Below are 12,694 nucleotides of genomic sequence, written 5' to 3'. Positions count from 1 at the left end.
AGCAACTCAATTTCCTCTCGATAGGCTCAATCTATCAATAATTCTTCTTTGCCTGAGGGTTTACAGTGGCTAGAGGAAAGCAGCCTCAACTTCCAGTTCAACAGTCATTACTTGTGGAATCACTGCACCTGTGTCCCAAGGTGGAAGCATTCTTCTTTTGGGGATTAAGACTTATAAATCAGCGTAGCCTAAAGTTGTGAGAAAAGGAAGCAACAATTTTGCTAGTGAACCATTAGGAGTAATTGTGGGTGGTGCCATGTCCATTTCCAAACTTTGATATCTAGGCCCATGGATCCTGACTAGAGAAGAAATAGCAGTATAAATTAAAATCTGATTTAGAGCACGCATTACATCCTGGAGGATACTGCCCCAGCTCCACAGGGCATTGCCACCTAACTGGTATTGTAACTGAGTCTTCAAAAGGCTTTCCTCCATTCTATCAAGCCAACTGCTTCAGGATGAATGGGATCTTTCTAAGATGAGTGAATTCCATGAGCAAAGCCCAATTTCCATACTTCATTTGCTAGTAAGCGAGTTCCTTATTTAGAAGTGACGCTGTATGGAACATCATGATAATGAATAAGGCATCTGTAAGTTCACAGATAGTGGTTTCAGCAGAAACATGAGCAAGGGAGGCAAATCACTATCCAAAGCAAATGTTTTTTCCAGTGAGAAGAAAGCACTGCCTTTTACAGAATGGAAGTGATCCAATGTAATCAACCTGCCAACAGGTAGGCGGCTGATTCTCTCAAAGAATGGTACCACCGAGAGGGGTTCAGTGTTGTTCCCAGATCCGCTTGATGAGTAGAAGTCAATATTGCTGAGCCAACGCATAAGCTTTCATCTATGGCACCATGTCTGCTTTATTAATGAATCAATATATACCTCCTATAGATTCTGCTTCTCTGTTGAACCCTGACTGATGAAGTGGGTATGGAGAATAGTTTCAAAGGAACTGAATCTTAGAGTCAGGTTATCTGAATTGGTTCATGCTCTTGCTTTTATAATATTTTACATTTATATTTCAATCATTTAAAGTATTATACAAAATTGAATCAATTTTTTAATGGCACACACACAAGAGTATTCAGGTTATACTTACTAAGGACTGAATCAACATATTAAGACAACTTTTCTGAATCTCGGAGGGTATATTTGCAAAGCTTCTCTCAGACCAAAACCTTGCAAAATGCTGTACAATCCACCTGTTAAAATCAAAGAATACTAAGTTAAAGAAATTAAGATGTTTTTCATTACACTAGTCAATATCTTGGTTTCCAATTACATAACCATACATATATATGATCTAACACTATTAATTTTATAAACTCTACAATGAACTTCATATTCTTTTCTGTAAACATGTATTTTAAACCCATATGCACAGATTTTAACATAATTAACCATGGTTCAGCTAAGATAAAATTATCCCAAGAATCTTTAGTATTATCTAAATTAATATCCTACTTAATTGGTGAAACTAGTTCAGCACTAAGCTACTTACTTACATTGTGCCAAGAAAACAGGCAAACTCTAAAGCTCCCCACAAAATTAGAAGAATAGAAAAACAAAATCCGTAAATTAATAGTATTAGCACTACTTAGGATAACTTACTTCATGCAGTCAGCAAAAAGACTCTCCCCTCCAAATGAATGAGCAATAATCAGGCATTCTAGTATAGACACCAATGTTCTGGAAACAGGCTAAAATTGATGGAAAACACCACATTTATTCTTTTTCAATTTACAGAGGATAAAAATATTTGGTTCATAAAGATAATCCAACTTATATACCTAAACTGCAGAACACATACAACTCAAAATTTGATAAATTCAAAATTTATTTTCTATATTTAATTCTTTATCTGAAATTAACTTCTGCTCATACTGAGGCTACAGATATGCTCCAGTCACAGTCTTAATTTTTTTTCTTAAAAATACTTTTCTACACAAAAACTTAAACATGGATGTTTATAGCAGCTTTTGTCATAACTGCCCAAACTTGGAAGCAACCATCTTGTCCTTTAATAGGTGAATGGATAAATTGTAGGACATCCATGCAACGAAACATTCAGCTCTAAAAAGAAATGCACTATCAATCCATGAAAAGATATGGGGGAATCCTAAATGCCTATTATTAAGTGGAAGAAGCCAACCTGAAAAGGCTATATGCTATGTGATTGCAACTATATTACACCCTGGAAAAATCAAACTACAGAGAGAGCAAAAAGAGCAGTGGTTGCTGGGGATTAATGGGGAGGGAAGGATGAGCAGGCAGAGCATAGATTTCAGGGCACTGAAAACAGTCTATATGATACTATCATGGTAGATACATGTCATTATACACTTGTATAAACCCACAAACTGTATGACACCAACAATAAACATGAATTTTGGATCATGTATAATTGTATGCTCATCAGTTGTAACCAAGGTACCACTCCACTGGAGGATGTTGATAATGGGAGAAGCTATGCATGTTAGAAGGAAGTGGGTATGTGGGATATCTCTGTACCTTCCTCTCAATTTTGCTGTGAACCTAAAAATGCTCTAAGTTTTTTTAAAAAGTCTGTTATTCTTTTAAAACCAAGTGTCACTAACAACCTTTAATTTTATAATATATCATTTGAACTCTTTTAGCTGTCAGAATGCACACAATTTTTATTCTATTTTAGGTTAAATAAATTTTTTTAAAGTGGTATAATTTCTAATACATCAAACTGCAATACACAACATGGTCTAATCTGCTTCCTAACGTATACATATAAATTAAAGTAATTGTCCAATGAGAGGCCCTATATTGACCTCAGATAAAAAGAGAGAAATTTAATTAGATCATAATAACATATTTTTTTAAAAGCACATATACAGAAGTAATAAATGAAAACAAATAAAATGGAGATACAAGTAGTGAAAACAACTCATTTCTCTTGTTACATATCTTTGCTATGTATTGCCCATGCCATGTATTTTCATGTTTTGGACTACATTACTAAGCATATTTATTTCCCAGTTAGGCTGAAGTTTCTCTTTAACTCTTTATTAAGTGTTAACGACCACTAAACAGCCAATTTTTATAACTAGTCTCTAAATGTGTACTTCTGAAAATCTCTGTTCTCAGAGAAGAGCAAAGCCTTCTTTGGAAATGTCTCCGGCATAGTCCTGATAAGGGCAGTGATTTCCAACTCTTTTTTTTTTTTTTTGAGATGGAGTCTTTCTCTGTCGCCCAGGCTGGAGTACAGTGGCACGATCTTGGCTCACTGTAACTTCTGACTCCAAGGTTCAAGAGAGTCTCCTGCCTCAGCCTCCTGAGTAGCTGGGATTACAGATGTGCACAAGCATACCTGGCAAATTTTTGTGCTTTTAGTAGAGACAGGGTTTCACCATGTTGGTCAGGCTGGTATTGAACTCCTGACTTTGTGATCCACCTGTCTTAGCCTCCCAAAGTGCTAGAATTACAGGTGTGAGCCGCCGTGCCCAGCTTTCCAACTCTTTATTTATGAATAGCTATTAATTTGATTTTCTAATACCCCTCTCCTAAAAGTATTATATTAGTATTTAAAAAATTGAATGTAGGCTGGGCGCAGTGGCTAACATCTGTAATCCCAACTTTGGGATGCCTGAGGAGGTGGATTACCTGAGGTTAGGAGTTGGAGACCACCTTGGCCAACATGGCAAAACCCCATTTCTACTAAAAATACAAAAATTAGCCAGGTGCGGTGGTGTGCGCATGTAATCCCTGGTACTTAGGAGGCTTGAACCTGGGAGGCAGGTGGAGGTTGCAGTGAGCTAAGATCATGCCACTTGACTCCAACTTGGATGACCAAATGAGTGAGACACCATTTCAAAAAACAAACAAACAAACAAACAAACAAAAAGAAAGAAATTTAATGTAAATATCTTGCTTTGCATATTAACAATTTAAACAATTAAGATCCCTTTGAAATAACTGGAGATACTTTAAGTTATATAAAATATATACACATGTGTGTGTTTGTATATGTGTGTGTGTGTGTGTGTGTGTGTATATATATATATCTGTGTGTGTGTGTGTGTGTATATATTATATATATATATATATATGTAAGACAGGGTTTGGCTCTGTCACCCAGGCTGGAATGCAGTGAGTGGTGTGGCCATAGCTCACTGCAGCCTCAAACTCCTGGGCTCGAGTGATCCTCCTGCCTCAGCCTCCTGAGTAGCTGGAACCACAGGCACAGGCACATCCCACCATTTCTAATTTTCTTTCTTTCTTTTCTTTTTTTTTGAGACAGGATCTCCCTCTGTTGCCCTTGCTAGTCTTAAACTCTTGGGCTCAAGCAATCCTCCTACCTCAGCCTCCCACCCAAAGGGCTGGAATTACAGACATGAGCCTGGGCATGGGCCCAGCCTAAAGTATATTTTTAATTGGTGCAGAAAAGAATTTAAAGCCTGCCAAAATCCTATAAATTAAGTCTAAAATGTTTAATTGTGTAAAAGGCAGGATTGTGAAGCTAATGAAATGACTGAAGCTAGCTTGCTAGGAGTTCTGGGGCTGATTGCCCACCATATTATACCCATATTTGTATAACATTGTAAGTTTATGATAATTTACCACCAAAAAAACTGCATAATTAAGAACCATGGCTGGGCATGATGGCTCACTCCTGTTATCTCAGCACTTTGGGAGGCCAAGGCGGGTGCATCACTTGAGGTCAGGAGTTCCAGATCAGCCTGACCAACATGGTGAAACCCTGTCTCTACTAAAAATACAAAAAATCAGCTGGGTGTGGTGGTGCATGTCTGTAGTCCCAGCTACTTGAGAGGCTGAGGTAGGAGAATAGCTTGAACCTGGGAGGCAGAAGTTACAGTGAGCTGAGATTGTGGCACTTGCACTCCAGCCTGGGTGACAGAGGGAGACTCCATCTCAAAAAAAAAAAAAAAGCAACTAAAAGTTAAAAATTATATATATTCAAAAGTATATTTATAAAATTATGTATTAAGAGATGTAAAACAAAAAATTTAAGGATTTGGTCAACAAAATCAGAAACTGTTCTCTCAGATATCTGTTACCACAGCAAAATAGACTATATTAAAATAAATGAAATAAAGCTAAAAAAGTTTTCAACAAAATACCATACTAATAATTAAAAATAAATTTCATTTTCTGTTGTTTTATTAATAGTATAAACAAATATGTCTTTTGTGTTTTTAAAATAAAGTGAATTATTGAAAGTAAAATACAAGAAGCTGCATATAACCCACATATACTCATGCATATGTTGAAAAAAATAGAGGCAATGGTCCCCAGACTATTCATAAAAGATTATTTTTACAACTTTTTTTGGGGGGGAGATGAATACATTTTTTTAAATTGTATTTTAGGTTTTGGGGTACATGTGAAGAACATGCAAGATTGTTGTATAGGTACACACATGGCAGTGTGATGTGCTGCCTTCCTCCCCATCATCTGTATCTGGCATTTCTCCCCATGCTATCTCTCCCCAAATCCCCACCCCCACGCTGTCCCTTCCCTATTTCCCCCCTATATTGTTACAACTTTTAAACCTCTTAAGTAAGCTTTAACTGGCTTATTGAAGAGTCTCAGTTCAGAGAAGATAATAACATGAGGCTTTTTATTTTCCCAACTAATGCTTCCAACCATGCTATGTCAAATCTCCCCTTTTTCCCATCTCTTAATGACACTATAGGCAGATTCCAATACTTTCTGGATACTATTCTTACGGAAATTCAGCACAGTACTATTTTAACACCTATCTCTTTATTGTATCTGATTTAAATATTTCTCTCCCTATGACTGACTAGATTTATGGTTGAGAATATGTAAAACAGGGAATAGAGCATGGTCTAATCTCCTGCTCCTCCATTTTCTGAGTCAAATTCATATGGAAGAAGATTATGGCTCGTGTCGCCTTATGTAATTAAGAGGAGACCAACACCGTAGTAGGAAAATGTCCTTAGCTGTTCGAATTCAGATGCTGGAGACTTTTGTTGATATAATGGCTCCTTTAGTGGCAGATCAGGCTTCAACTTAGCCTCTCTGTGGATAAGAACTCTTTAAGTGACTCATGATGTGTGGGACACAGGGTCATCTGGCCCTGTATCAGTCTCCTCTAACTTTCATGAAACCATTAAAGTCCTCCTTCTCCCCTGTGGACCATGTGTAACCAGGGTGCAAAGTGGACTCCTCATACTTTTTTCTCTATATGACAGTAACTATAGTCCCTTACACCAAGGCTAGTGTTGGCTTCTCCAGCAAGCCTTCTCTCTTTAGAAATCTCATCACTCAAGTACATTCTCACTGGCTTCTCAGACATATTCCAAGCTCTCTCAAGAGATTTCTTACCACTTTCTCTTCATCTTTGATGGAAGCTCCGGGGTTGGATGGTTCTAAAGATATAGTTAATGTTCATCTGGGGGATGAAAGGACATCATCTCCTCAATGCAGATACTCTCTAGCTTTAATCTTTGTGATTCACTTGGATCCCCCCTCTAACTTTCACTTGACTGGAAATATGAGGGAGACATATGAAGAAGGAAAAAGCTTTCACCCGAATTCCTCACTTTTTACAAAGCTGAGGACACCACCAGCTGCCTTCCCTCCTCTAAGGCCCTTACTTATAGAGACTGAAGTGAACAGTTGGTTAAAGGAAGCTGAGGGGTTTATTTCTCAGTAAACCTTGAGGGCTTGGTAGTAGTTGTGGTACTGGGCCCAGTTGTTCATGGCTCTCTCTTAGCACATGGGCTGTTTCCACAGCTACAACTTGTAGGGAGGTCAAAAAAGACCTACCCAAAACAAAAATCTAAATTTAAACATTATTAAAACCACTTAATTAGAATTCATACAATGCATATCACTGCTTCAAACACCAGTAAAAGGGAAATATGATGTAAAAAGTTAGATTTGTTTTGTTGATTATAAAAGTAATACATGTTCTTTGTAGAAAATTTTTAAAACATAGAAAAGCATAAATAAGATAAAAATAACCTATAATTACAGAATGTATCAAAACAATGGATAATCTAAGACTAATGTATGAATGGCCTTGAAATGCATAGTATGAGATCTTTCTTTAGACATTTAACTTACCTTTGTAGTAACTAAAATTAAAATTAGTTAGTAACCGTAGGTCACCTGAAGAGACTGGTAGGAGAGAATACATTCCACCCCAAGTCCCTGCTATAAAGAGAGGTGGTAGAAGGAAGGAGTATACTTTCAGGAATAAGAATAAATAAAGCACTATGTAGCCCTTTGATAAATGGAGAAAGTAACCTTAGTTCTTAACTTCCTTCCTCCTAGTTCCAAACTCTGAGCACCTCTGAATTATACAGAATATGCCTATATCCTCACAATACCCAACTCCCAATCAATTTTGTTTTACTTAAAATTATTTGAATTAGTTTCTGATTTTTGCAAGCAGACCATGTGTTATTTCTCAACTGGAGTTCTCATTGGTTAAATTTACTTAATATTTTAAATATTTAAAGCACTATTACTATCAGAGTTCAAAATCTAGTAGGTAATAATGGATGACAAAGCACTGGATAAAAGATTTCTGAGGCTCAATAATTACCTTCTGAAAGAAATTACAGTAATCTCTTCTTAAAATATAGACTGCTACTTCTTTTAATCCTTCTAGTCCATACATATCAGCCATATTGAGTATCTGACTAAAATAAAAATAGATGCACTGTTAATTCTCCAATTTAAAAATCAACGCACAATATATAGCAATTTCTTGATAATATATACTGTGTTTAGACAAAAGAATAAAATATTTTAATTCTAATTTTCAGCATTACATAATATGTACCCTTTATGGATTATAAACAGGGCATAAGGCCAAAAGTTGAAAGCACTGACACATGATTTGATCGGTAGAGAACAAGAAATAAATTTGGAGATGTCTCCAATTCCCTTCATATGTTCAGTGATATACAGAACAAAAGCCAAGAAACTGCTTTAAAGGCTGTAAAAGTTGCAAAACTCTCTGCAACAAATTTGTATTATAAAAGATTCCTGGTGGGGGTGGGGGCAGGCAATTCAGTAATATCTTACCGTATTGAGAATGTCTACAAATAACCATAAGTTTGAAGATAGCATCCAATGACCATAGCTTCTTTTGCTTATTTCATATGGCAAGTATTTCTGAATACCTACACATACTTTAGGTACTTAAGAAGCCTGCATGCTTTGAAAGAATAAAATATCATATAGGTTGCCAGGGAATAAAACCTTAGTACTAAACCCTGTGACTCACAATATGTTCTCCTGAAAAACATATTTATTCAGTTTAAAATTAAAGGAATCAAATAATTTTTAAAATTAAAAAAAGTAGCTTTCATTTGTCTGATGTTAGAATAGCAAGAAAATGGAAGACATCCAGAAAATTAAAAGAGCAAGGTTAAATTTCACTCTCCAGTAGGATTTTGGAAGCTTGGTATAGCACATTAAAAACTCACATAGTTGTTGGTCTTTAAGATGCCCTATATTCTTTTTTTTTTCTTTTTCCTAAGAAGGGGGTCTTGTTATAGTGTCCAGGCAGATCTCAAACTCCTGGAACTATCCTCCCGCCTCTGCCTCCCTAAGTGCTAGGATTACAGGTGTCAGCCACTGCGCCTGGCAAATCCCCTATATTCTTAAACATGTTTTTTCTTTTCTTTTGCTGTTTAGAAAAGACATCCTAAACTTTAAAAAGTAGTAAAAGAAATTTCAAAGTTTGATAAAAGTTTAATCAATTTATTAATCTATAAACCATAACTTTTAGGTTTTTCTAAATTTAAGTCTAATAAAGACTTTTCTCAGTCTTATTACTGTGAGTTGATAAATTACTTTTTCTTCTAAATAAGGTGACTTATTGTTTTTAGATGTTCTCAAAACATGCTGAAGATATAGTAAAACAGATTATAAAAAGCAAAAAAAAAAACTTCATTAACACTTTGCAACACAGCTCAACAAAGCAGAACCTAATTCTTTCATATTTTAAATTATTAAAAAGTAATACATACCCAATATTAGCTTTGTCTGGAATGTCCAGAGTTCCTCCATATATAAAATGCATCATAACATTCATTTCTACATGGCTTATACTGAAAAATAAAAGAAAACTCAAATCCAGAAATAATTAAGGTTTAACTGATACTAAGGTTTAACTGATATCAATGATTCATTCTATTTTCCTATAAACTTTGAGCCAAGATAACATTCTAATATTTCTTTTACCTAAAGAATATGCTCTTCAAATAACATCAATGAGGTATACCATTAATTTAAACAGAATTATAGCTATGGATTTTTATGTAAGTTATAAAATGTTATTAGTATGTTATCAAATCATTGATTATTTATTGAGTAACTTCTATCATAGACTTTTAGAGTTAGAAAAGACTTCTAGTCACTGTCCAACCTCTGACTCATTAAGAAATTCTCTTCTTAGCACCGTCGACAAATGACCTTTAGTCTTGCTTAAAGCCTCAACTGCACAAATCTATTCACTAGCAAGATTCGTGTTATGCTGCACAGATTTCTTAATTTGTAACACCTGTATTCCTCCGTACCAACGGGAATGAATTATGTGGTTGGTGGACAACTACAGGTTATCAGTTGGGAGGAACTCTAGATAAGAGGTAATCTGATGTATGTTCTCCTTTCTTCTCTGCTGAACCAGTGGGAAGAAGTGATGGAGAAGAAGTATATCTGCCATGCAGATTCAGACTTTCTCTCAGGTGGGCTGTTGTAGAGGGACACAGCAAGCAAGCCAACTTTGGCTCTTGCATTAAAGAACATTCTACAGGTTGAGCATTGCTAATTTGAAAACTGGAAATCTAAAATGCTACAAAATCCAAAACTTTCGAGCACGAACGAGATAGTGACACCTTTGCTTTCTGATGGTTCAATATATACAACATTTGTTTCATTCACAAAATTATTTAAAATATCAAATAAAATTGCCTTTAGGCTATAAGGTGCTGTGTAAGTTGATTATATAAATTGGATCATTCTTTCCATACCCAACTGAATCACAGTCAAGGTGCAGAGGCAAAAGCACTTGGGGCACATAGAATTTGCTCCAAGAATTGAATTTTCCACAGGGCCACCTGCAGAAACAGCCTGCCATAACCCTAAGAACTGTTTTACCTAGTAGCTGCTGAAACAACCTCCCTTGGCTAGTCTTACCTACCACCTTCATGCAAATCAGAGCTTGCCAACTCCCAAAAGCTTCTCTAGTGCCATGAGCTTCCTTTTAAAACAATACATATTTCTCCAGTAAAACCCCCAACTTTTCATTGTTCTTCAGACATGCTGAAGATCACTGCAGTCTGTGCGTAGGCTCTGAATGTAATTCTATGATTCCTAAATAAAACATTTAATTTAGAGATTTTTCTCTATATTTTATTTTGAATTTGACAGTGTATACGAAACATAAATAAATTTTGTGTTTAGACTTAGGCTTCATCCCCATCCCCAAGTCCGAAGATTCTTCATTATGCATATGCAAAGATTCCAAGATCTGAAAAAATTGGAAACACTGTGATCCCAAGCATTTCAGATAAAGAATACTCAACCTGTACTTCTTTAAGTTTTTATTGGTAATAAAGGAAATGTTTTCTTACTTCACTCACTGATTATTTTGCCTTATTCTGAACAGGAAGGAAGTATGCTATTTATTGGGCCCCCTTGAAGACTCTGACAGACATTATTCCTTTATATGCCTACATCAGAACCTGAGGTTCATCTTAGTCCTCATTATATCCTGTCAATCATTTGTACCTTCCAGAATTTCTTGAGTTCAGCCTCTGATCTCTATTTCCTCTTTCGCTGACCTGGTTCAGCCTCTTATTTTCTCCAGTCTGTACTACAACAGTATCCTCTCATACAGGTTTCCTGCCTGGAATCTTCCACTTGCATCCCATTTCCCACATTGCTATTAGAATGACTTTGCTAAAATGAATATATGATATAGTATTCTGCTTTAAAAACTCTTCAATTATTCTCGAAAGTCCATAAAAGAAAGTCCAAATTCCTTAGCTTGGTGTACAAAGTCCTTTATCATCTGATCTCCAGTTCTCCCTCTCTAGCAGCTGTTCCAAGATAACTGAACTTACTCATTTTCTATAGCTGAGCTACTTACACTTCCTTATACATTCATGTCTTAGCACATACTGTTCGTTGTGCTTAAAATGCTCTCCCTCTCCACTTATTTTCTCTTTCAGACACAAGAAAAAAAATGACTGAATGTTAAAAACAGCAATCATCTATTGAGCACTTATGAGCCAGTCCCTGAGCTAGTAAGTATTTTGAATGCTATCGGGTTATTTAATCCCATACCAACTCCATAATTAATACTATCAGTCTCATTTTATACATGAAGAAACTGAAATTAAGTACATTGCCCAAAATCAAAATGCACTGCAATCTAAATTCAGGCAGATTGAATCCGAAGTGTGGGCTCTGAAGCAGTATACTACATATACTTACATTATCACATTTATCAAACTGACTTGCAGTATTTTTGTTTACATATCTGTCTCTCCTTCTGAACTGTGCTCTGCAAGGGCAGGGTCATGCCATTTATCCCTGTATCTCTGTTACCAGCAGAATGTCAGCAATGATTCAATACCCCCAGGATCAGAAGAATTTCCTTTCCCTACATAATACTGGAGCTCTGTGGTAGAATCATGATCAAGACAGTGTTGGCAAGATCCCTACAGTCTGTTAAGCATAGTATCTACCACCTGCTCAAGAAACAAAACTAGGAAATCAAGAAGAAAATATGTTGAAACCCCATCTCTACTAAAAATACAAAAAATCAGCTGGGCATGGTGGCATGTGCCTGTAGTCTCAGCTACCCGGGAGGCTGAGGCAGGAGAACTTGGGAGGCAGAGGTTGCAGTAAGCCAAGATTGCGCCACTACACTCCAGCCTGGTGACAGAGCAAGACTCTGTCTTTTAAAAAAAAAAAAAAAAAAAAAAAAAAAGGTAAGTAAATGGATATGTTCTCAATGGCAGGTTCATAAAAAGAAAAAAAAAGAAGAAAACAAATAGAGTCACAGAAAGCAGGAATCAGTAAGGTTTCTGCTTTGATTCTATGGCCTTAAATAATATATGTTCAATAAATGTTTGATAAAGGTTTAACAAATGTCTTATTAGAGCACTTATAGCATCTTCTCAAACCTTCATAGGGAGACTAAATTGAAAATACATAAATACTTTTCCATTAATTAAATATTTACTGACTCCTACCATGGCTAAGTACTAGTTTCTGCTGATTCAAAATTCTGCATCTTTAATACTTAGGAAATAAAGTCAAATATCTAAATATTCTCATTTATATACTATGAATATGACAAGATTTAATCTCAGAATAAGTAAGCAAATTATCTGTAGTTTGTTAATTTAAAACACTAGCATAATTACTTTAATGTGTAATAACTCCATATACTTCCCTCAGATTTCAAGGACCATTCTTAACAACTTTAATAAAAATTGGCTATTTATGTTGAAATAATAGTTTTTTAAAAAATAATTTGTATGTTTAAGTGAAAGACAATGACTAAATAAAAATACGTCATATTAAAATAAACAGCAAAATCTAGACATTTGAGCCTATATATCAATATACATAATACTATAAAAACAGTAAGAAAGTTTTCCTGCTGTCTTGACAGATGTTTTAATAAACTGCATCCTCATTA

At 35.5% G+C, this 12,694-nt stretch overlaps 1 protein-coding gene across 10 annotated transcripts in view; it reads right to left on the bottom strand.

The window, feature by feature from the left end:
* BTBD8 (BTB domain containing 8) overlaps positions 1-12,694 on the bottom strand; it is a 99,705-nt gene that overhangs the window by 30,786 nt on the left and 56,225 nt on the right. For all 10 annotated transcript variants that reach the window (XM_078332423.1, XM_078332427.1, XM_078332426.1 and 7 more), the window contains 4 exons: positions 9,009-9,089; positions 7,574-7,670; positions 1,615-1,703; positions 1,103-1,205 (listed from right to left, as the gene is read on the bottom strand). In XM_078332423.1, the coding sequence (XP_078188549.1) occupies positions 1,103-1,205; positions 1,615-1,703; positions 7,574-7,670; positions 9,009-9,089 (370 nt within the window). The remainder of the gene's footprint in view (positions 1-1,102; positions 1,206-1,614; positions 1,704-7,573; positions 7,671-9,008; positions 9,090-12,694) is intronic.

Source organism: Callithrix jacchus, chromosome 7 (assembly GCF_049354715.1).
Source record: "Callithrix jacchus isolate 240 chromosome 7, calJac240_pri, whole genome shotgun sequence".
Lineage (NCBI taxonomy): Eukaryota > Metazoa > Chordata > Mammalia > Primates > Cebidae > Callithrix > Callithrix jacchus.
This window is presented reverse-complemented; position numbering and strand designations above follow the sequence as displayed.